The sequence below is a fragment of the Onychomys torridus genome, chromosome 7 (assembly GCF_903995425.1).
Source record: "Onychomys torridus chromosome 7, mOncTor1.1, whole genome shotgun sequence".
Lineage (NCBI taxonomy): Eukaryota > Metazoa > Chordata > Mammalia > Rodentia > Cricetidae > Onychomys > Onychomys torridus.
Genome location: NC_050449.1, coordinates 30789904 through 30813546, shown reverse-complemented (window position 1 = coordinate 30813546; position 23643 = coordinate 30789904). Strand labels below are relative to the sequence as shown.

Sequence of the window (23643 nt, the reverse complement as noted above, 5' to 3'; positions counted from 1 at the left end):
CAGCATTGCTGCATAGGTAGAATGAGGAGGCTAAAGGACAGGACTGCTGATTAGTGAGAAGGTGTTTAGAGAGGCGGCAACAGGGGCTAGAAGCCTGGAGCTGTATAACCAAGATGAAACAGACAGATTCTCGGGTCCCGCCGACTACAATTCCCAGGCTCCCTGGCCACGCCCCTCCTGGATGGCCCCTCCCTGCCTCGCTGGCCCCGCCCCCGCTCCGCGACCGGCAGGGTGCCCGCCTGACTTCCCAGCTGCCCCGTGCAGCCCGGGCATGCCCAGTGTGGGCGCAGCCCCGGCTCTGGGAGCGCCGGGGCGGAGCGGGCAGCCGGGCGCGAGGAAGGCGAACCTCGGTGGGCAAGCGCCGGGGCCGGAGCCGCCGCGGCAAGGCTGCGGGGTAGGTGTGGGCCGCGGCAAGCGGGGTGTCGAGCCGCTTGCACGCCTGGGCCTGGGCGGCCGGGCCCAGGAGCAAGCGAGGGCTGGCAGGCCAGAGCTGGTGGGTGAGGATCTGGCGGGGGCTGCGGCAAGGACCCCGGCCCTAAGGGCCTGGGTCCTGAAGGGCGGCGAGGGCAGGCCCTGCGGCGCGCGGCGCCCAGGCTCTCTCTCCCCAGGTGCGGCGGGGGCTATCTTGAACTCCCGTGACCCGCGGTGAGCATGGTCCGTACCGCACCGTGTGCGCGCCAGTGGCTGGGGAGAAAGACGGGTTCTCAGCCCAGTTACCCAGAAGCTCTGGGAGAGAAGGGACCGAGCACTGCCGGGGCCCCAGGAGGCATTCTGCGGCCCGGTGATGAGTGAGGGTGTTTACCTTTTCCCTACCTGGCGTGGGAAACGCCGGCTTCCTGCCTTCCGGGACTTGGGTTTGGTGGCTTCGAAATGAAAGCGCCGGAGTATGTCTCAGTAGATGCTTAATCGGTTCTAAAGACTGTCAAGAACTTAGTGGCCCGCAGCATTACAAGGTTTAAGAAAGATAATTTGTCCATGGGATACTTGGGTTAAACAAAAAATCCTCGTTGCAAAGCTTAAGCAAAAAAGAAGCCTGGACTCCTTTTAGGACTCTGAAGTTCTGAAGTTTTCTGTAATTAGCTTTCACTCGCTGTTGGGCAAACCATTTAACTTCTCTACCTGTACAATACTGTGAACCAGGTGACACATTTGAGTCTCTGTGTTGTAGGAGCCCACTTGTCAATGATGTGGTCTCAAAACCTGACAGGTTATTTTTTCTGCATGCCTCAGCAATTTGTTAAACAGAGTAACTCATACCAAATTTTCTCACCCGTAGGAAAGATGTTGTTAGGCCCACAAAAGATGTTGTTAGGCCCACAGTGTAAAATTGAAATGGCTTGCCCTTCAAAGGCTCTGTTTGGTCAATAGGTCCTTTGCTGGTTGGTACATGCAGAAGCTGGGTATTAATCTGCCAGGGGTCAAATAACATAGTGGTTCTGAGCTAGGATAGACATGTTTGAAGTTCCCTGACTGGGCTCTGGCAGAAGACTAGGTTTCCTCAAACCTCAAATCGGGTGCATTCTTTAATAGGATTACATTTATACAGAATTTTCAGCCCTGTGTATTCTGTTGTACTCATACTCAAAAACCTTGCGAAGAATTTTACTACCCTTTATTTGTAGATGAGAAAAGTCATTGATTAAGAGGGTGTATCTATGGTAGTCTTCACACAATATGTCTTGCCCATCATTAGACATTTACTGTTCTCCTGGCCAGAGACTGCTTTCACCACAACACTTAGAACATTGTTAGACCCACTCCCACTTTTATTCCAGGGTACTCTGGAGGAAGGAGAAGTGAGAAATACTTAGAAGAGTGGAGGAGAGTGACACGCAGGATAGCTCTGGAGGGCTTAGATCCTTATCCACCGACCCCTTCTGTCTCTTCTAAAGAGCCTTTTAAAGGAATGCCAAGGGGTGGGGAGCAAAAGACACTTCCTCCCCAGCACAGCCCAGTGCAGACCTTTCCAAATACCTGGTAGCCATGCACGTGGTCAGTCCCCTCACTTATGCAGCCCTACTGGGTAAAGCAAGTTCAGATCTTACTAGGAAATCTTTGTGGGCCTCCACTATATATAATCATTTTTTAGGAGGGAAGAGTGTAATAACAGATGTTTCTTAACCTTAGAAACTTTTCCAGTTGAGCACATCTGGCTAGGAACTGACCTAAGGAGCAGGTGATGTACATGGTGTTGTGAAGGTAGCCTTCTGATTCCACATTCCCTGTTCATCCAGTTCTGAGTGGCATTAGTCCAGTTGGGTCAGTGTGGTGCTACTTGATGAGGTGGCTGAAGGTCAAGGAGAGTATCCTTTGTGTTTTGAAGTTGAGTTTTTACTAGCTGCCTGTGAAATTAATGTATTAAGGTTGTTGTCTCTTAAATTGGAGATTCTCAGCTTGATTTAATGGGGCTTGAGAATGTTAAAATTCTGAATTCTTACATTTTGCAAGTAATTTTTCCATTCACCTTAGGGTTCACTTTGAAGAAATGAAATGAGAGACTAGTATTTTAAGATTATTTATAAGCGGGCTGGCAGTGGTGCATACCTTTAATCCAGCACTCGGGAGGTAGAGGCAGGTGGATCTCTGTGAGTTCAAGGCCAGCCTGGTCTACAGAGCGAGATCCAGGACAGGCACCCAAACGACAGAGAAACCCTGTCTCGAAAAACAAAACAAAAACAGATTATTTATAGTATGAACTCTCTTGTCCTTTCAGTACTGGGGACTGAACTCAGAACTTTAGAGCTTCAGGTCTGTTAGGTGGGCTCTCTACCAGTGAACTGTATCCCCAACTTTGTTTTTTCAAATTTTTAATTTTTATTTTATTTTTTGGTTTTTCGGAACAGGGTTTCTCTATGTAGTTTTGCACCTTTCCTGGAACTAACTCACTTTGTAGACCAGGCTGGCCTCGAACTCACAGAGATCTGCCTGGCTCTGCCTCCCAGTGCTGGGATTAAAGGCGTGCACCACCACCGCCCTGCTGTTTTGTTTTTGAGACTAGATTTCATTAAGTTACTCAGGTTGGCCTTGAATTCAGTTTATGCAGACTTTGAACTGGTTAGCCTACCTTAGCCTGCCAAGTAGCTGGGATTATAGGACTGCACCTTCAGACCTGTCTCCATTTTTAAAAATTCTTTCTTTGATTATTGGGAATTGAACATGTCATACAAGCACTCTGTTGCTGAGTTATAGTTCTTTTTTTTCAACATTTATTGTGTGTTTGCGTGAACATGCTTGTGAATGTGCCATGATGTGAGTGCTGTGGTGTGTATGTGAAGTCAGGACAACCCATGTGGGTCCTGGGGATTAAACTCAGGTGGTTTGGCTTGGCAGAAGGCTCTTTTACCTGCTCAGACACCTCCTTAGCCCTGACTGAGTTATATTTTCAGCTCTTTCAGCTCTGTCAACTTCTTAATTTTTGTGTGGTGATATTTTGTTCGTACTCTAACAAATAAAATTTGCCTGAAGATCAGAGGACAGAGCCAGCCACCAGATTAAACATAGAGTCAGGCAGTGATCCTTCGATCCTAGCACTCAGGAGGCAGAGATCCGCCTGGATCTCTGTTAGTTCATGGCCACCCTGGACTACACAAGATTAATTCGGTCTAAAAGAGAAACAGAGCCAGACAGTGGTGGCACACACCGTTAATCCCAGCACTTCATAGCGTATGCCTTTTCTCCCAGTATTTGGGAAGCTACACATGCTATTAATCCCAGGACTAAGAAAGTTGAGACAGGAAGTGATATGGCTGGGAGGAGAAAGGAATATCAGGTGGGAGGAGATAGGACTCAGAGGCCGGCAGTCTGTGGATTGGTAGAGATAAGATCTCACCTCCCTTGCAGCCAGAGGATTCGGTAGTATGGTGGTGAGTTTCTCTTACGGCTTGTTCCTTTGTCTCTCTGATCTTTCAGCATTTACCCCAATGTCTGGCTCTGGGTGTTTTTTGTTTTTTTTTCGAGACAGAGTTTCTCTGAGTAGCTTTTTCTGGAACTCGCTTTGTAGACCAGGCTGGCCTTGAACTCACAGAGATCCATCTGCCTCTGCCTCATAAGTGCTGGGATTAAAGGCATGCGCCACCACTGCCTGGCGCTGGGTTTTTATTATAAGGCCAATTAGGATTCATGCAACCTTTTTGGAGCTAGATTTCCCATCTGTCTGAGAAATGAAATGAGAAACACTGTTTTGTTTTTTTCTTTTGAGACAGGGTCTCATGTACCCCATATACCTCAAACTTCCAGTTTAGCCGAGAATGACCTTGAACTCCTGAGTCTCTTGCCTCAGCTTCCCACATGGTATAGTTATGTGCCATCATACCCAACTAACCCTTACTCTTCTAAAGACTGCTTCCAAATGTGAACTTGATGAGCTTTTTGTTGTTGTTGTTTGTTTGTTTGGGTACTGGGGACTGAACTGTGGCGCTCAAGCATATTGAGCATTTGGTCTACCTTTGAACTAGACCCCTCCCAAGCCATAGTCTAGTGTAAAATTCATTGTTTCCTACATGATTATTAAAATACATGCACATAAATGTACATTTAAAGTTAGAAAATGAATTGGTGCTGTAGGTCACTAGGTTATAGCTGTGGTGGTGGGGGATGAAGTTAGAAAACAGAAAGACCTAATTTGAGGGCTTGGCAGTTTTTTATTATGTCTTAAACTTTCCTGTATGTTTGAAGAGTCTGCATGATTAAAGTGAATCAAAACAAGTGGTTATATTATTGTATGAGAGAAGGTTTCCCTATGAAGCCTTAGTAAGTGTAGAACTCTGTGTGTCATAGAAATTGTAGTTATCCTCCTGCCTCTGGCTCCTAGTGCTAGAATTACAGTGTCCTATAGTGCCTAGTTCCTTCAAGGTAGTTTTTTGGTTTTGTTTTTTAGTGTGTGTGTATGTATGTATGTTTGTGTCTATGCATGTGCATTTGCGTGCCTGTGTAGGCCAGAAAAGGGTATTGAATCCCCTGGAGCTGGAGATCATATGGTTGGCAGGGTTCTGACACAGGTGTTGGGAATGGAACCCGGGTTCTCTCTTAACCGCTGAGCCATCTCTCCAGTCCCATATTCAGGTGTTTGAGAATATATAGCCAGCATAAAAACTGCTTAAGAGGGTATTCAAATATCATTGCCATTCATCTCCAAATCCTCAACAGTGTTTGAAGTGTTTAGTAGGAGTTTAGTAGGGACACCAAGACTCAGGGGAGACCACTTGTCTGGGAGTACCTGTGCCCCCTCTTTAGTTAGTAGGGAGGCTGAGGCAGGAAAATTGGTTGAGCCCCAGAGTGTGAGGCTAGCTGAGACAACTTAGCAAGACCTCATCTCAAAAGAAAAAATGAGTTGCAGGTATAGCCGCATAGTTCATTGTATTAGTGCTACAATCTATTTCTCTTGTATTAGGGCTACTAGAACGTGTAGTCATTTTGTAGAAACAGATCATGAATGAAGTAATATATCTTTAATGTGAGTATTTTTTCTCCATTTGTTTCCAGGCCCTCCATGATGAGAGATTTGGGGGTACTTCCCTCTGTGTGTAATTGGTAGTCTGGGCAGTGGAGAGATGGCTGACAGTGTCAAAACCTTTCTGCAGGACCTTGGCAGGGTGAGTATATTTTTTTTTCATGGAATTTGTCCCCCACTTTTTTCTTTTCTTTTTTTTTGCTAAAGAACTGACTAGGAAATCCTTTAGATGTTTTTGTAATTTTTATCATATTTGTTGGGTCTTTTACACAGAGTGTAGGTTTTCAGTGTCGTCTACATTACTCAGTAAACAGTTTTTCATATTTTTGAGACAACCTCAGGCTGACCTTGAACACCTGGTGATGCTCTTGCCTCCTGTGCCAAGTACTAAGAATGTAGACATACACTATCCCAGTCTTTCTTAGTTTGCTGTGCAGCCCTGTGGCTGGTTTGAGTTCATTTCAGTCCTTTTGTTTTCTCCTTCCCAAAAGCTGGGATTACAAGTGTGAGCCTGTGCCTAGCTATATATCCTGTATCTTTTTCTCTTTTAATAAAGTGAAAGAGCGAGACAGAGAGAGAGTGTGTGAGAGAGAGAGAGTCGGTCTGTCTGTCTGTGCCTGTGCATGTAGTTGGAATTTTCTTTGGGCCACCAACCAGCTCCCAAATAAAGATACAGAGACTTATTATTAATTATGACTTCTCAGCCTTAGCTTAGGCTTGTCCCACAAGCTCTTTTAATTTAACCTGTTTCTATTCATCTACGTTTTGCGTTGGGGCTTTTTACCTTTCTTTCCTTTTTATGTCATACTTTCCTGCTTCCTTGTGTCTGTCTGACTGGCCACTGTTGTCTCCCTGGCATCTCTTTCCTTCTTCCCTCAAGCCTAAATTCCTCCTCCTACTTAATCTCCCTGCCTGGAAGTCCTGCCTATATGTCCTTCCTCGCTATTGGCCATTCAGCTTTTCATTAGACCAATCAGGTAAGGTAAAACAGTAGTATATCTTTACATAATTAAACAAATGCAACACATCTTTGCATAGTTAAATATTCCAAAATGTGTGTGTATGTGTTTATTTGTGTGGAATGTGCATGTGGGTGTGCAGGTACAGTTCCATTCTCTGTGGAGGCCAAAGCAGAACTTTAGGTGTCTTCCTCTATCACCTTTATTGCTGTCTGCCTTACCGCCTCAAAACAAGGTCTCTTACTGAATCTGAGTTGGCCTATTTGGCAAGCCTGGCTGGCTAGGGAATTCTCAGCATCCAGCAGCCATGCCTAGCCTTTTACAAGAAGGTATTGGGATTTGAACTCAGGTCCTCATGCTTGCAGAGCAAACACTCTTTTACATATTAATTGATTCCCAGCCTTTCTATCCTGCATCCTGTGGAAGTTGGGAGACCTTCTATTGAATGTATTATCTAGTATTAGGATTCTGATTTTTTGTTTTTGTGTAGTCCAGGATAACCTTGAACTGATCCCCTTGGCTTTATAGAACGTTCTGGGATCACAAGCATGTGTCACTGTGCTAGTTTGAGCCAGATGGAGTAACACACACCTGCAATCATAGCACTCAATTGACTGAGGCAAAAAAGGATCATGGGGTCTTGGCCATCTTGGGCTATGTAGTGAGACCCATCTCAAAAATGAAGCAAAAAACAAAACAGAAACCCAAGGTATAGTGGCAAATGCAACTGACCTCGTAGCACTTGAAAGATAGAGCAAAAGGATCAGTAGTTCAAGTCCAGACTTGGCTACATAAGGAGTTTGATGCCAGCCTGAGCTACATGAGATTCTGTCTCAGAAAGATACGGATTTTGAAAGTGGCCATCTAGGTTTAAGGATGACATTCTAACTGCCTGTTAATCAAAGTCAGTTTTAGAAATAATAACCCTGGACATATGAGATGGCTCACAGAGAGGGAAGTGCCCCCAAGTCACTCATCATGGAGGGCCTGGACACAGATGGAGGAAAAAAAACCAATGTTAAAGATCTTCATGATCTGTTTCTACAAAGTGACTTCACATTCTTGTAACCTTACTACAAGCAGGTAAAGGTGCTTGGGAACAAACCTGGTACCAAATTCAACCCCTAGAATCTTCTTGGCTTTCTGACTCATGCACAGCCATGCTTTGTTTTTATTAGCTTTATTTAATGAGTGTATGCTTGGACATTATGTCGGTTTTCTCCTTCTACCATGTAGTCCCATGGCTGTCAGCTTGGTGGCAAGTACCTTTACCTGCTGAGCCAGCTTGCTGGCCTTTATTTTTTATTTTATTTTATCTTATTATTATTTTTTTTTCTGGTTTTTTAAGACATGGTTTCTCTGTTTAGTCCTTGCTGTCCTGGAACACTTTGTAGACCAAGCTGGCCTTGAACCAAGATCCAACTGCCTCTGCCTCCTGAGTGCTGGGATGAAAGAAATGTGGCACCACCACCACCACCGGCCTTGTTTGTTTGTTTATTTTGAGCTGAGGACCGAGCCCAGGGCCTTGCGCTTGCTAGGCGAGCGCTCAACCACTGAGCTAAATCCCCAACCCTATTTTTTTTATTTTAAAGACACGTTCTTACTCCGTATCCCAGACTGGGTTCAAATTTGTGGTGATCATTTTTTTTTTGGTTTTTTGAGACAGGGTTTCTCTGTGTAGATTTGGAGCCTGTCCTGGACTAGCTCTGTAGACCAGGCTGGCCTTAAACTCACAGAGATCCACCTGCCTCTGCCTCCCAAGTGCTGGGATTACAGGTGTGTGCCACCACTGCCCGGCATGTGGTGATTATTTTGCCTCAGTCTCTCAAGTACCCTAATGTTAGTCTTGTAGGAATATGCCACCACACCTAGCTAGTTATTTCTTTTTCTCTTTTGTCTTTTTATGAAGTTGATTATCCTGGTGAAATTATTCTACTTTGGGTGTAAATCTATTATGGCTTTTATTAAACTCATGCACGCACACGCTTGAGTGTGTGTGTGTGTGTGTGTGTGTGTGTGTGTGTGTGTATTAAATTTTTAGCTTTATTTCTATAATTTTTCTGTCTACCTTTCAATAGTGGGGATTGAACCCAAAGTCTCTCACATGATAGGCAAACACTCTGCTGAATCTCCAGCTTTTATTTTTAGGTAGAATCTTACATTGTAAGCCCAGGCTGACCTAACTTGAGGCAATTATCCTGCCCCTGTCTCCCATGCTGGGATTACACTATCTCCTTTGGCGTTTCCGTCTGACCAAAGATTAGATTAGTTCATTGAAGTTGCACAATGTGCAGTTGGGTGCAGGGATGGATAAGTGAATGCAGGTCTTTGAACCGGATGACCGATAGGTAATTCTTGTCTTTATAGCACCAGCAACAACTTGGAGTTCTTCAGATATGGTTGGCAGGTGCATTTCTCCCTGTCTGCATGTTGTCTATACAAACTCAGCAGCACCTCTCTCATTTTGTACCTACTCAGGATAGTCTTCAGCCTCACTACCACGATGCTTCTGCTTTATGTGGCACTCTTACTATAGAGGTTTACATTTTGCAGCAATTAATTTCTTTCCCTCTCTCTTCCTCCTTCCCTTTTTTCTCTCCTTTTAGAACAGTAATTGTGTCTCTCTGAATTTGATAGTAGTGTAGTCCTTTCTTGATTGGTTTTTAAAGCTAGTATAGAATTCAAGGAGTACTGCAGCAATTTAATTGGTACTGAAAGGGAGCAGAAAAGCCGATAACGTGTTTTCATAATATTGGTAAATGTAAAAGTGTTGGAAAGGTACTTTTTAGTGCTCATATAATTCAAAATTGGTTTAGGCAAGAATTGTGGAAAGATGCTAAATTTGGGAGAAATCCATGGGCATGATATTTGCATGGCATTAGAAGTATTTCCCTACTTAACGACTTTCTAGTTACTAGAGGAAAAAGTTTGAAATCGTGGAATTAATATTACCACAAGGCCAAACTGTTGTTTTAGGGAGAGAGGTGGCTGTGATTTCCCTGGACAGGACAGGCTGGCTGTGTATCCCTGGCTGACCTTGGAGTTAGGATTTTTCCTGCCTCAACCTTGAATTTTGGGAAAAGAGACATGTACCACCATGCCTAGCTTAAGTGTTTCTTGGTGTGATACCATCAGTTCTGTGATATTCTTACTCAAAGTGCTTAATCTGGGTAATCATGGGGAAACAAATATTGAGAAACTCCATGAAGTAGCTGGCCTGTATTCTTCGAAAAGAAAGGCGAAGACTAGGGCTAGCGAGGAGGCTTAGAAGCAGGAGGCTTAGAAGCACTTGTTCTACTAAGCCCGATAACATGAGTGTGCTGACCCCAGACCCACCCAGTGGAAGGAGAGAACTGACTCTCACAGGTGGTCCTCTGAGCACCATGCATGGCGACATACTCACACAAATAGAGAAAATGGAAAAAGGAAAGTATAAAGAACTGTTGTTGATTTGAAAATACCAAGGAGACATACTAATGACATGCATCATTTGCTTCTGGATTAAACTTTTTTTTTTTTTTTTACTAGAGCTGAGGACCGACCCCAGGGCCACTGAGCTAAATCCCCAACCCCTTGGATTAAACTTTTTTTTTTTTTTTTTTTTTAATTTATTTATTATGTATCCCTGCAGGCCAGAAGAGGGCACCAGATCTCATTACAAGTGGTTGTGAGCCACCCATGTGGTTGTTGGGAATTGAACTCAGGACCTCTGGAAGAACAGTTGGTGCTCTTAACCACTGAGCCATCTCTCTAGCCCTGGATTAAACTCTTGAGGTGTAAAATGCCATGAAGTCCATTGTTGTGGTGAATGGAAACATTGGAATGTGGACTCTAAAGTATTGTAGTGCTGAGTTTCTTGAATTGATAACTACCCTATGGTTATGTAAAGAGTATTGTTCTTAGGATACCTCCTGAAAAATGACTATACAGGAGCCTGATAAGCTGATCATGTTGGCCACTATACTTGTGTATAGTGTATAGTATTCCCAGCATTTGGGAGCTGAAGCAAAATCACAAGTTTGAAGTTAGTCAGTCTGACTTATGTAACAAGACTCCTTTTGAGCCCCTTCCCAAGGGAAAAACAGCATGAGCTTTATACAATGACCTACTTGAATAATTTGAAAAAAGGTATATATTAACATAGAAATAATATTAACCTGGTGATTCTAGACTAAAGGAGTTTAGAAGTTCTCTATTGTTGCAGTTCATCTGTAGATTAAGGATTGTAGTTGGAATTTTTCTTTGGGCTGCCAACCAGCTCCCAAATAAAGACACAGAGACTTAATATTAATTTTGAATTCGTGATCTTAGTTTAGGCTTGCCCCACTAGCTCTTATAACTTATTTTAACCCGTTTCTCTTATACATTTTGCCTTGGAGCTTTTTACTTTTCCTTCATTCTGTATGTCCTGTTTCCTCTGTGTCTGGCTGGTGACTGCCTGGCTGGTCCTGGGTGTTCCTCGTTCGACGCCCCCCCCCCCCATTCCTCCTACAACTTTATTCTCTCTGCCCCAGGCCTGCCTATCCTTCTACTGCTTAGCTATTGGCCATTCAACCTTTTATTAGACCAATCAGGTACCTTAGACAGGCAAGGTGAAACAAATGTAACACATCTTTGCATAGTTATACAAATGCAGCATAAACAAATGCAACACATCTTTACCTAGTTAAAGTAATATTCCATAGCAAAGGATCATTTCAAAGTAAAAGAAATAAAGGTGAGGATGTAGTTCAGTGGCAGAGTACTGCCTACTGTGCATGAAATCCTGAGCTCCATCACAGCACTGGCAGCACAAACCACTCTCCTTAAGTTCTGTAGCAAAATAAACACTGTGGTTTCCACTGTTACTCACTTTCCTGTGTGTAACTTTGGAAAGTCTTCTCCAGCCCATAATCTCTCTTTAAAAATGTCCTCATCTACAGGGAATCAAAGACTCTATCTGGGGCATCTGTACCATCTCAAAGCTAGATGCTCGGATCCAGCAGAAGAGAGAGGAACAGCGTCGAAGAAGGGCAAGTAGTGTCTTGGCCCAGAGGAGAGCCCAGAGTGCAGAGCGGAAGCAAGAGAGGTGAGGAGTGCAGGCCCACATCCTAAGCTGTCATCGAAGGGACACTTGAGGAAATGACTGATCTTAGTATAGAATGAAGGCCCGACATAGTAAGTCATAATTTCAGCATCCTATTAGGTTTTTTCTTTTAATTTTTAGTAGGAAAATGTTATAGGTTATTCCCCCAACACATACACATCGACTTTAACTAGGATTCTTACTCAAAATGGCATGATGTTAGTAAGTAAAATCTATGTTCGTGAATTACCTCAGAGACAAAAGGTGCCTTCTAAGCAAGCCTGATGGCCTGGCTTTAGTCCTTGGAACCCATGGAAAGCTGGAAGGAGAGAACCAACTCCACAGAGTTATCCTTGGACCTCCACATCTCACACATACAACAATAAATTCCACAGCAAAAATAATAAAATCAAGAGTGCCAAATAGAGGACCACAGACAGCACTTGATTTGATGGGTATTTGGAGGAAAGTCTATATGGATTTCTTTCTTGATAGACTAAACCCTACCCCCAGACTTTCTTGTTTAATGTGCTCCAACCTCAGTCTAGTGGGAAGAACACACATCTACATACACACACTCAAACAATTTTGTTTTATTGGGGGCTGGGGAGGTGGCTCAAGTGGTTAAGAGTTCTTGTTGGTCTTCCAGAGGACCAGGGTTCAGTTCCCAGCACCAACATGGAGGTGAACAACCAGAGTCTGCAACTCTGGTTCCAGGGAATCCAAGGCTTTCTTCTAGTCTGTGTGGGCACTGCACGCATGTGGTACACAGACACACATGCAGGCAAAACACCCACACACATAAAAGTAAATAACATTTTAAAACGATTTCTCGTTGGGAGAGTATGTCCATTTCACAGCACATGTGTAGATGTCATGGGACATCTTTGTGGAATTACTTCTCTCCTTCCACCTTTTCCATGGGTTCAGGTAATCAAATTCAGGTTGCCTGCCTTGTGTGACACTTTTATCAGTATGCCATCTCGTCAGCCCCTTTTTAATTTTTTAAAGAAAAACTGGTTAATACCAGCACTCAGGCAGAGGCAGGCAGTTTGAAGCCAAACAATGCGTTCCAAGCCAGCCAGGGCTACATAGTGAAATTCTGTCTCAAAACAACAACAAAATAGAAAAGCTGGTTCTTCACCTGGGTGTGGGGCACAGGCCTGTTATCCCAGCACTGTGAAGACGAGGCAGGATGACTGCCAAGAGTTTGAGACCAGCCTGGACTATATGATGAAGCCCTGACTTAAAAACACACCTGGTTCCTCAGAAACCTTTTCTCACTGGCTTTTTCTTACTGCCTTAATTCTTAAGACTGAGTTAGAACATTGGGAGAACAGTAGGTGCTCAAAGATAATGTGGTGCAATAGAAGCTGTAAAGTTGGGAGTTACTAGATAACATTAGAAAACAGCCGACATGCCTTATAAGCTAAATTCATATCATCTTTTCCAGTGAGCCACGCATTGTTAGTAGAATTTTCCAGTGTTGTGCTTGGAATGGTGGAGTATTCTGGGTAAGTTCTTTACCATCAAATTCCAGATTCCTTATAAATATCTTTAGATTGTTATTATATTAATATTTCTCAGCCACTTCCTTGAAACACTAAGATGAATTATCTTTGTTTGAGCTGCTTTTTTTTTTTTTTAAGATTTATTTATTTATTGTGTATACAGAAGAGGGTGCCAGATCTCATTATAGATGATTGTGAGCCACCATGTGGTTGCTGGGAATTGAACTCAGAGCCTCTGGAAGAGCAGTCTGTGCTCTTGACCTTTGAGCTATCTCTTCAGCCCATGAGCTGATTATATATGCTGATGATTATCACATGGATGGGGTGGAGGAGGGGAGTGGGTACTGAGCAAGAAATAATGATATGTTTGAAAATGTCAAAATGAAACCCTTTATTTTGTATGATGGCTAAAAATATTAATTGCCATGTGTGGTAGTGCATGCCTATATTCTTCATACTTGGGAGGCAGAGGCAGGCAGATCTCTGTGAGAGCCGGAGATGCTGTCTCAAGAAAGAAAGAAAAAAAAAAGCAAAGCAAAGAAAGAAAATGAATATTAAAAAAGGTACTTGTGGGTTGGAGAGACGGACCAGTACTTTAGAGCAGTTGTTGCTCTTGCAGAGGACCTGGGTTCAGTTCCCAGCACTTACCAGGCATGTCATGACTTTTTAATGACATTTCCAGGGGATTTTGTGTATTCTCTGGCCTCCATGGGCACCTGTATGCATGTAGTGCATATATAGACAACCAGACACATACACATATAAAATAATAAAAATAAATCTTTAAAAAATAAACAATACTTATAATACCAGCACTTGGTGGTAAAAGCAGGAGGATCAGAAGTTCAGGGTCATCCTTTACTACATAGTAAGTTTGAGATCAGCCTGTGATACATGAGACCTTGCCTCAAAAAACAAATACGAGGGGTTGGGGATTTAGCTCAATGGTAGAGCGCTTGCCTAGCAAACCCAAGGCCCTGGGTTCAATCCTCAGCTCCAAAAAAAAACCAAAAACCAAAACAAACAAAACAAACCAACAACAACAACAACAAAAACAAAAACATACGAGTCAGGTGTAGTTGCACACGCCTTTAATCCTAGTACTCAGGAGGCAGAGGCAGGTGGATCTCTGAGTTCAAGTCCAACCTGGTCTACAGAATGAGCTCCAGGATAGCCAGGGCTACATAGAGAACCCCTATCTGGAAAAATGAGCAAACAGAAAACCCTAAGCAACAAACATGAATTTGGATTTTGTGCATCTGTGGTGACTTTGCTTACCAGAGAAGAACTGTTGTTTCTAAGACAAGAGGCAACATGTGGTTCTGTAGCGAATCTTAATCCTATTCACAGATAACACCTGTATGTAAAGAGATATCTGGGACAGTTCTGAATATATGTTTATTCATATGATTCATTGACAGGTTTTAGTATTGTTATAAGTAACTGTGTTAACACTGTCTGGACATTTTGGCTGTCTGTGGGATTAGAGAAGTGTAGATGTGGCCAGATAAACAAAATTCTCTTTGTTTCTGGTTGTAGCAATTGATTATTATTGAGACTCAGATCGAAAAGGTTACCTATAATTAATTAAGAACTATCATAGTCTTTAGTAAAATCTGGATGTTTCAAGAATGAGTAAATACTGTTCTTGACTTGATATTCAGTGTAATTCAGTTTATCTTAATGTAAACATTTCACTAATATTTTCAGATGTTAGCTTTAGATTTAACTACCAAACATCACGGGATATTTAGTATATACCTTTATACTTTGGCCTGAATATTAGTTAAAATGTTTTCTCTGTCTCAGACGTCTCACTGATACATAGTATCAGTTTGCTGCTTTCTCTTGTAGTTTTGGCAAGAAGGAAAAGTGCTTTTTCTGGTCTCCGGATTTGTAAACGAGCAGTCTTGACTGGATAGTCATTACAGTTTTTAATTTATTATATTATTATTAGTACTACTATTATTATGTTTTTGGTTTTTTGAGATTCTCTGTGTAGTCCTTGCTGGCCTTCAGCTCATTCTGTAGACCAGGCTGGCTTTGATCCACCTACCTCAGCCTTTCATGTGCTAGGATTCTCTGCCTCTCCTGTGCTAGGATTAAAGCCATCTGCCACTACCGCCTGACACCTTGTTTTAATTTAAAGAAGGGTTTTTGATTACTTTATTGCCTCTTTCCTTCAGTTCAGTCTCCTCTTGTTTTATCGAGTGTTCATTCCTGTGCTTCAATCAGTAACAGCCCGGATTATTGGTAAGTATGTATGTATCTTGCTGGGCTTGGGGATAGAGGTTTAAATATTTGTTTCTAGTCTTCCTCAGTTCCCTAAACACTTCCTAACAATACCAGCAATTTGATGTTTTTTGAGACTAGGCTTTTCTATGTAACAGCTCTGGCTGTCCTGGAACTCGCTCTGTAGACTAGGCTGGCCTCGAACACACAGAGATCTGCCTACATCAGCCTCCTCTGTGCTGGGATTAAAGGTGTGCTCCCTCCTCCATGTTTTTAATGTAGAATTCTTTTTGAGCTAGGCATTGTTGGACTGTCCATTTTATGGATAAGTAAATAGAAGTTAGGCCATTAGTAAGGAGCAGAGCTGGGATTTAAATTCGGGTGGTTTCTCATAGCTCTGCAGTTAGTCACTATGACATCTCAGTAGTCAACCTGTAAGCAGGTTTGTTTCAAGAAGAACAAAACTGATTACTATGAATAAGAGCTGTGGTCAGAATGTGAGGCAGAGGAATAGTCACAAAATAGTCCCATTTGTGGATTTCTGGTGTTCCATCTGTCTGATTAACTCTTTTTGCTTTTTTTTTTTTTAGGTGATCCATCACTACATGGAGATGTTTGGTCATGGCTGGAATTCTTCCTCACATCAATTTTCAGTGCTCTTTGGGTGCTCCCTCTGTTTGTGCTTAGCAAAGTTGTGAATGCCATTTGGTTCCAAGTAGGTCCAAGACAGAATGGAGTCTGGGTTCTACATGATGGGTCACTAGATCCCATACATTAGCCTGTGAAGTCAGTGGCCCATAGAGAGACGGTTTCAAGCCTTTACACATTTTAAGCTAAGAAGCCAGTTTGGTGAACTTTGTGGTTTTGAAAAATAAAACGACTGTCTCAGGTCGCTAAGGCAGACTCTTCTCACCTGGCAGTTCTAGTGGCAGACCAGTGGCGTCAGCTCTGGGGATGGGCCCGGCACCGTTAACTCATGTTCTGCTGTACTGCTGTTCTGTTTCAGGATATAGCTGACCTGGCATTTGAGGTATCTGGGAGGAAACCTCATCCATTCCCCAGCGTCAGCAAAATAATTGCTGACATGCTCTTCAACCTTTTGCTACAGGCACTTTTCCTTATTCAGGTGAGAGACACATGGAGACATTTTCAAAAAGAAAGGAAAAAGTTTAGGGGAGGGGCTTCACAAAGATGGGTTTTTGCCTTTATACTGAAGTATGCATATATGCTTTGTGGGAAGTAATGATTTTAAAACACTGTATGTGTGTTTTTGAGATGAGATCTCTGACTGAACCTGAAGATCACTATTTTTGGCTAGTGTGACTGGCTGGCCAGCAGTCTCCTAGGATTTGTCTGCCTCTGCAGCCCCTCAAGTGTTACTGACATACATCCATGCCTGGCATTTATGTGGGTGCTGGGGATTTGAACTCAGTCCTCTTGCTTTCACAGCAGCTCTGTTACCCAGTGAACCTCTTCCTAAGAAGTTAAGTTGAAGTTTATTAGGTAGAGATAAGAATTGATACACACTGAGATTTAAGAGGACACATGCGCGCGTGCACACGCACGACTTATTTAAGAGAAGGAAAATGGAGGTTGAAGAAATGACTCAGTGATTGGTTCCTAGTACCCATATGGTGGCTAACAGCCATCCACAATTCCATTTCCAGTTGATGTAGATTCTCTTTTGACTACTAAGGGCACCAGGCGCACAAGTGGTACATATCCATCCATGCAGGCAGAATACTCAGATATATAAAATTTAAAAATCTAAAAAACTTAAGAAAGGAAAAAGGAGAGGACAGTAGTACCTACCTGAGGCATGGTGCTGGAGGGGAGGGGGAGGGGGAGAGGGAAGGGGAGGGGAGAGTGAGACTCTAAAGGCTTTTCCTCAGAAGCAGCTGGAGAGTTTAACTATAAAATGAATCACCAATTTACCTCTTCTTTCTTTGGAGATTCTGATCCTGCCACTAACCAACTTTTGCAGCAGTTAGGAAGCCATCTCTGATTGGAGTAGTAAGTGAGAAATGTCTGACACTCTGGAATTAAGATTTGTTGCATTTGCTCCTCAGGGCATGTTTGTGAGTCTCTTCCCCATCCATCTGGTGGGTCAGCTGGTTAGCCTGCTGCACATGTCTCTGCTGTACTCGCTGTACTGCTTTGAGTACCGTTGGTTCAATAAAGGTAAGCCATGTGGAGAAACCCAGGACACAGGTGCCCTGTTCAGAAAGGCTGATGCTACACAGGCTCAGCTGCTCAGTACTTAAGCTCTTAGCAAATTTCTGAAAAGACATTGGCTCATTGGCAAGAGGGAGATTACATTTGGCCTCGTGGGTTCATTAAACTTTGGGGCCAAGGGAAGTGGCATTGTAGAATAAATTACCATTTTAGTGCTTAATATGATGTAGCTCTGTCTGGACCAGAAGCTGATAGAAAGAACACAAATTGTTTTTAGAGAAGTTAAGTAGATGCTAGTGCATTTAGAATGAAAAAAAATGTTATCCCCTTATTTTATTTTATTTTTTTGGGTTTTTGAGACAGGGTTTCTCTGTCTACTTTGTGCTTTCCTGGATCTCACTCTGTAGACCAGGCTGGCCTCGAACTCACAGAGATCTGCCTGGCTCTGCCTCCCAAGTGCTGGGATTAAAGGCGTGCGCCACCACCGCCCAGCTTCCCCTTACTTTAAGACATGATCTTACTATATAACCTTGGCTGGCGTTGAGCGCTCAGTCTTACTTCACACTGGCCTTCACTTTCCAGCTTCCTGCTTCTATCTCCCTAGTCCTGGAGTTACTTTACATATGTGCACTATCAAGTCAAGCTCATTTGAATACTTTGGGATTTATTTATTTTCATTCTATTATTTTTAAATTTTAGTTGTTTTTTAAAATTATTCTTTATTTTATTTTATTTTATTTTTTTGGTTTTTTGAGACATGGTTTCTCTGTAGCTTTGGAGGCTGTCCTGGGAACTCACTTTGTGGACCAGGCTGGCCTCATTATTTTTTTGAGTAGCCCATGTTAGCATTGAACTTGCTATGGAGCTGAGGATGACCTTGAACTTCTGGTCTAACTACTTTCTGATGCTTTCTTCTATTTCCAGAGTGCTGGGATTATAGGTGTGCACCATCATATTGGGCACTCTTTTTTTTTTTTTTTTTGAGTTGGGGTCTTGCTGTGTGTAGCTTTGTGGCCTGGTGTTTATTTATTTATTTTTTTTAGGTTTGCTTATTATGTATGTAATTACACACACACACACACACAGTGTTCTGCCTGCATTTATGCCTGCAATGCATGCCAGAAGAGGGCACCTGAGTGCATTATAGATGGTTGTGAGCCACCATATAGTTGCTGGGATCATGATCTCTGGAAGAGCAGATAGTGCTCTTAACCTCTGAGCCGTCTCTCCAGCCCTAGCTGCCTGGTGTTTTTATGGTCTAGTCTAGTTTCTTACTCCAGTCCTCTTTTTTGGCATCTTGAATGCTGGGATTACAAGTGTGTGCCACCATATCCAGCTGGTAATCGTGTAAAAAGACTTTGATTTTTTTTTTTTTTAAAGATTTATTTATTTATTATGTATACAGTGTTCTGCCTGTATGTGTCCTTGCGGGCCAACAGAAGGCACCAGATCTCCTTACAGGTGGTTGTGAGGCACCATGTGGTTGCTGGGAAATTGAACTCAGGACCTCTGGAAGAGCAACCAGTGCTCTTAACCACTGAGCCATCTCTCCAGCCCCGACTTCGATGTTTTGTGTGGGGTCCAGATAGGAGGATTTTGAGTTTGAAACTAGCCTAGACCATATGTAAGATTCTATATCAAAAAACCTAAACACAAACAAACAAAAACCTTTGCATATTCATCTTGGTGAAGGTGACTGAGGTAACTGCTTTCAGTAGGGATGCTATCCTTTTTTGTTTGTTTGTTTGTTTTTTTGAGACAAGGTTTCCCTGGCTATCCTGGAAATTGCTCTGTAGACCAGGCTGGCCTTCAACTCAGAGATCAGGCTGCTTCTGCCTCCTGAGTGCTGGGATTAAAGGTATGCACCATAGCCACCTGGCGAGATGCCATCCTTTTTTGACTGACATTTTGCTTTGTTTTAGATTGTTCTGTCAAAGGATATTGGTGTTAAAATTAACGTTACTTTGAAATTATAATTATTGTAAAATCTTTGCATTGAAGCTTTATATCAGATTTGCACAATTCTTTGAAACAGGGTCTTATATAGTCCTGGCCGATCAGTAACTCCCATGTAGACTGAATTGCCTCTGCTTTCCAAAGTGCTGGGATCAAAGGTTTGTACTATCATGAACCTGGTAGATTTGTATCGTTTATATGTTGTATCTGTGTTTCAAATGGTAGCTCTGAGCCTAAGCCTAAGCCTCAAATAATTGGGTATGGCAGTTAGTCTAGTCATGTAAATAAAATATGAATCTTAAATGCACTGACTTCCTTGTTTTAGGAATTGAAATGCACCAGCGATTGTCAAACATAGAAAGGAATTGGCCTTACTACTTTGGATTTGGCTTGCCCTTGGCTTTCCTCACAGCAATGCAATCCTCCTATATTATCAGGTAATTTGGCTAGAGAAAGTGTAGAGACTAGAAAAATAAAAACTGGGGTAGTAAGTGTGTTTTAACAAGCATCTTTTATTGGTTTGCTTCTATACCTAGCATTTTACATCACTGGACCATCAGGAAGAATTTTTTTGCTGTTGTTGATAATAGTAATTAACTTTGTCAGCATTAAAATGTAGTCTGCCATATTCTGTGCTGCCTCCTAGAGGCAGATACTTAGAGAAAATCTTTTGTTCATTTTCGAAGCTGTGCTTATATGATTTATTAACGTTTCATCACATCATGCTGTTTGCAAAACAGGGAAAGAGATATGAGGCTTCGGATGGATACCTTTCCTAAAGTCATGCCTTGTGAAGTGACCTTTTTTTCTTTAAACAGTGGCTGCCTCTTCTCTATCCTGTTTCCTTTATTCATCATCAGCGCCAATGAAGCAAAGACTCCTGGAAAAGCATAGTAAGTGCCAGGGATGAGACTTCTGCTCTTAGGCTGGGAAAACAACCTATATCTATGACCAAAAGAAGCTTGAGGAGGAAAGGGTTTACTTGGCTTACATTTCCTTATCACTGTTCCATCATCCAAGGAAAAGTCAGGATGGGAACTCAGATAAGGCATTATTTTGGAGGGAGGATTGGATGCAGAGGCCATGGAGGGTGCTGCTTACTGGTGTAGTTCACATGGCTTGCTCAGCCTGCTTTCTTATAGAACTCAGGACTACCAGTGCAGGGATGACCCCTCTTAAAATGGGCCAGACCCTCTTCATCAATCACTGATTAAGAAAATTCCTTACAGTTGGATCTTATGGTGCCATTTTTCTCAACTGAGGTTCCCTTCTCTAGGGACTATAGTTTGTGTCAAATTGACATCAAACTAGCCAGCACATCTTATACATAGTTTTTTTTAAGATTTTTGTTAGTGTTTTGTTTATATGTCTGTCTGTGCACCATGTGCATGCAGTGCCCATGGAGGACAGTAGATGGTATCAGATCCCTTGGAACTGGGTTACAGGATACTGTGAGCTACCATATGGGTACTGGGAACTGAGACACAGACAGACAGACAGACACACAGACACACACACACACACACACACACACACACAGCGAGAGCGTGAGAGAGACTTATGAGATATATACCAAATGTTTTTAGTATAAGCATATAAATTGACCCTCACACACGTATGCTCGTTTTTTATGTCTCCCTGTGTAGCCCTGTTGTGTCTTGAGCTTGTGATTCTTCTACTTTGTCCCCCAGTGGTGAAACTGTAGGTGGATGCCACCAAGCCTGTCCATTTATACCTGTTCTTAAAATTTAAAGGTTGTACAGGTGTGGTGAGTCATGCCTTAATCAGCACTTGGAAGCCTGTGGCAGGAGAATTAATGAGTTCAAGGTCAGTTTGGGCTGCAAACTGAGTTGTAAGCCAACAGTCACTAGATGTAAGTCCTTTGTAAGCATCTGAGTAAAGCTCATTTTTGTAATAATGGCCACTTTTAAAGAAAGTAGTAGGTTCTATGTGATCTGGCTACACAGAGGAGTGCTTTTAAAAATCTGAATTATGGGGCTGGAGATATGGCAATTAAGTGCAATTAAGAGCACTGGCTGTTCTTCCAGAGGACCTAGTTCAGTTCCTAGCATCTTGGTGGCTCACAGGCATCTGTGATTCTAGTTCTACAGGATCCAGCACCCTCTTCTGGCTTTTGTGGACAGCAGGCACACAAGTAGTACACAAACATACTTGTAGGCAAACAATTCCATAAAATAATAAAATAAAATTTAAAAAATCTGGATTAAATTGGGCAGCCAGGAATGTTACACAGAGAAACCCTGTCTCAAAACAAAACAAACCAAAAAATCAGGATTTATATAAAATATAATTTTATTTCCTTTAAAAGCCCTAGCCCTGATTCTTTTCTTTTCGGTTTTTTGTTTTTTTGTTTTTTGTTTTTCGAGACAGGGTTTCTCTGTGTAGCTTTGCGCCTTTTCCCGGAACTCACTTGTTAGCCCAGGCTGGCCTTGAACTCAGAGATCCACCTGGCTCTGCCTCCCAGTGCTGGGATTAAAGGCGTGTGCCACCACTGCCTGGCTAGTCCTGATTCTTAAGCTGCTGATTATAATGCATTTGTGGCAGCAACAGGATATGCTACATTTACTTTTCTTTTCTGTTTTGGTTTTTTGAGACAGGGTTTTCTGTGTAGCTCTGGCTGTCCTGGAACGCACTGTGTAGACCAGACAGGCCTTGAACTCAGAGATCCTCCTGCTTCTGCCTCCACAGTGCTGGGATTAAAGGCGTGGATCACTACCACCTAGCCACATTTCTTTTTTTCCAGGGGTGGGATTAAACTCAGCCTCAGGCATGGTAGGCAAATAGTCTACCCTGCTCCTTGCTCAGCACTCAGTGCATTCTTTAGCTGGTCAGTATCTGATATCTGAGTTCTGTTGCTTTATTTCCCTATGTGGTTTTATAGATTTCAAGTGGTCAGATTTGAAGCAGTTACTTTGATTAACTGGAGCTAACACGGAGTCTCTTGTCCTTCAGTCTTTTTCAGTTGCGCCTCTTCTCCTTGGTGGTCTTTTTAAGCAACAGACTTTTCCACAAGACAGTCTACCTGCAGTCAGCCCTGAGCAGCTCCTCCTCTGCAGAGAAGTTCCCTTCGCCACATCCTTCTCCTGCCAAACTGAAAGCTGCCGCAGGCCACTGAGTCCTGCTGTCCAGGGGGATGGGTGGGATTGGGTGGAGGATGTGGCAGCTCTTTTCTGTTTTCCACCCCCTGCCACGGAAGGCAGGACCCACTGCCAAGGGCCCTCTGTATTCCCTTCTCTTTGAATTGGAATTTTTGTCTCTGGTGCACGTAAGGCAGACTCTTCTCGACTTCAGGAAGTGGATTTTTACTACCACCCTAGGTCTCAAAGGACCAGAGTTTTCCAGCATTTGCCAGCTCCTGTGCCTGGACTGGTTGACTATATTTTTTTCTTTTCCTTTCCCTGTATCATTTACCCTCCCACTTCTTCCTGCCTTCCAGCACCCCTGGATGAATGGGCTTTGTGATTTTAACTGTTGTATTTTGTGCATTTGTTGTTACTGTTTTTCTGTGAAGCACATACATTGGATGTTGGAGGTAAAGGAGCATTCCAGTTGCTCCAGGTCACTTCCTCTATAGCCATCACTGTCTTGTTTTCTTGTAACTCAGGTTAGGTTTTGGTCTCTTTTGCTCTGCTGCAGAAAAGGAAAGTAAGGAAAACAAGAAAAGAGAAAAGAGCCTGAAGAGATGGGACAGACAGACTCAGCCGAACTGGCTGGGTTTGGAGGAGTCGTTTTCGTTCTTCCCCTTGAAGGGAAACAACTTTTTTCACTGGTACAGTTTAAGTCCCCCAGCTACGGGGTAGTTACAGTTCTGGACAAGTGCCACTGCATCGCAGAACGCTCAGAAGGTCTAGACTTCTTAACCCTGAAAGATGAAATTTCCTGTTGGCCACTGCCAGGTCTCATTGGTGTTTTAAGGAATATTGGGTGCTTCATATAGGAACTGAAGAGGTAATCTTATTAAACCCACTCAACCTGTGATTGGTGATGTTTTCCTGTCATTTTAAGAGTCTAAATATGGGGTGGGAGGGCAGATGTAAAAAACTTGTACAATTTTAAAATATCACAATTAAATGTGAGCTTGTTTCCCATAAAATGAGTAATGTTTGATTTCTGAATCATGTCCTGAACTAGTAAGCCAGCAAAAAAAAAAAAAAAAAAGTGAGTGTCTATTTTTGTTAGTGTACTTGATGCCAAATTATTGTGAAGGCTCAATTAAGTATATCTGCAGTAGACATTGGGTAGCAGCCTCAAAGTATACACATACATTGTTTTGTT

At 42.7% G+C, this 23643-nt stretch overlaps 1 protein-coding gene across 1 annotated transcript; it reads left to right on the top strand.

The window, feature by feature from the left end:
• Nucleotides 1-206: 206 nt before the first annotated feature.
• Nucleotides 207-23464, top strand: Ei24 (EI24 autophagy associated transmembrane protein). Its single transcript, XM_036193794.1, has 11 exons — nt 207-394; nt 5482-5591; nt 11331-11476; nt 12927-12987; nt 15171-15237; nt 15807-15931; nt 16223-16342; nt 17286-17397; nt 19673-19784; nt 20166-20240; nt 22321-23464. The coding sequence occupies exons 2-11, from the start codon at nt 5550-5552 to the stop codon at nt 22481-22483; spliced, it is 1023 nt and encodes a 340-aa protein (XP_036049687.1). The 5' UTR covers nt 207-394; nt 5482-5549; the 3' UTR covers nt 22484-23464.
• The last annotated feature ends 179 nt before the right edge of the window (nt 23465-23643 follow it).

Bases quoted from the DNA above. Each gene is read 5' to 3' on its own strand.
- Ei24 (XM_036193794.1), top strand. From the start codon at position 5,550: ATGGCTGACAGTGTCAAAACCTTTCTGCAGGACCTTGGCAGG. The intron at 16,343-17,285 runs GTGAGAGACACA...TTTGCTCCTCAG, and splicing joins AGGCACTTTTCCTTATTCAG to GGCATGTTTGTGAGTCTCTT. The intron at 17,398-19,672 runs GTAAGCCATGTG...TCCTTGTTTTAG, and splicing joins GTACCGTTGGTTCAATAAAG to GAATTGAAATGCACCAGCGA.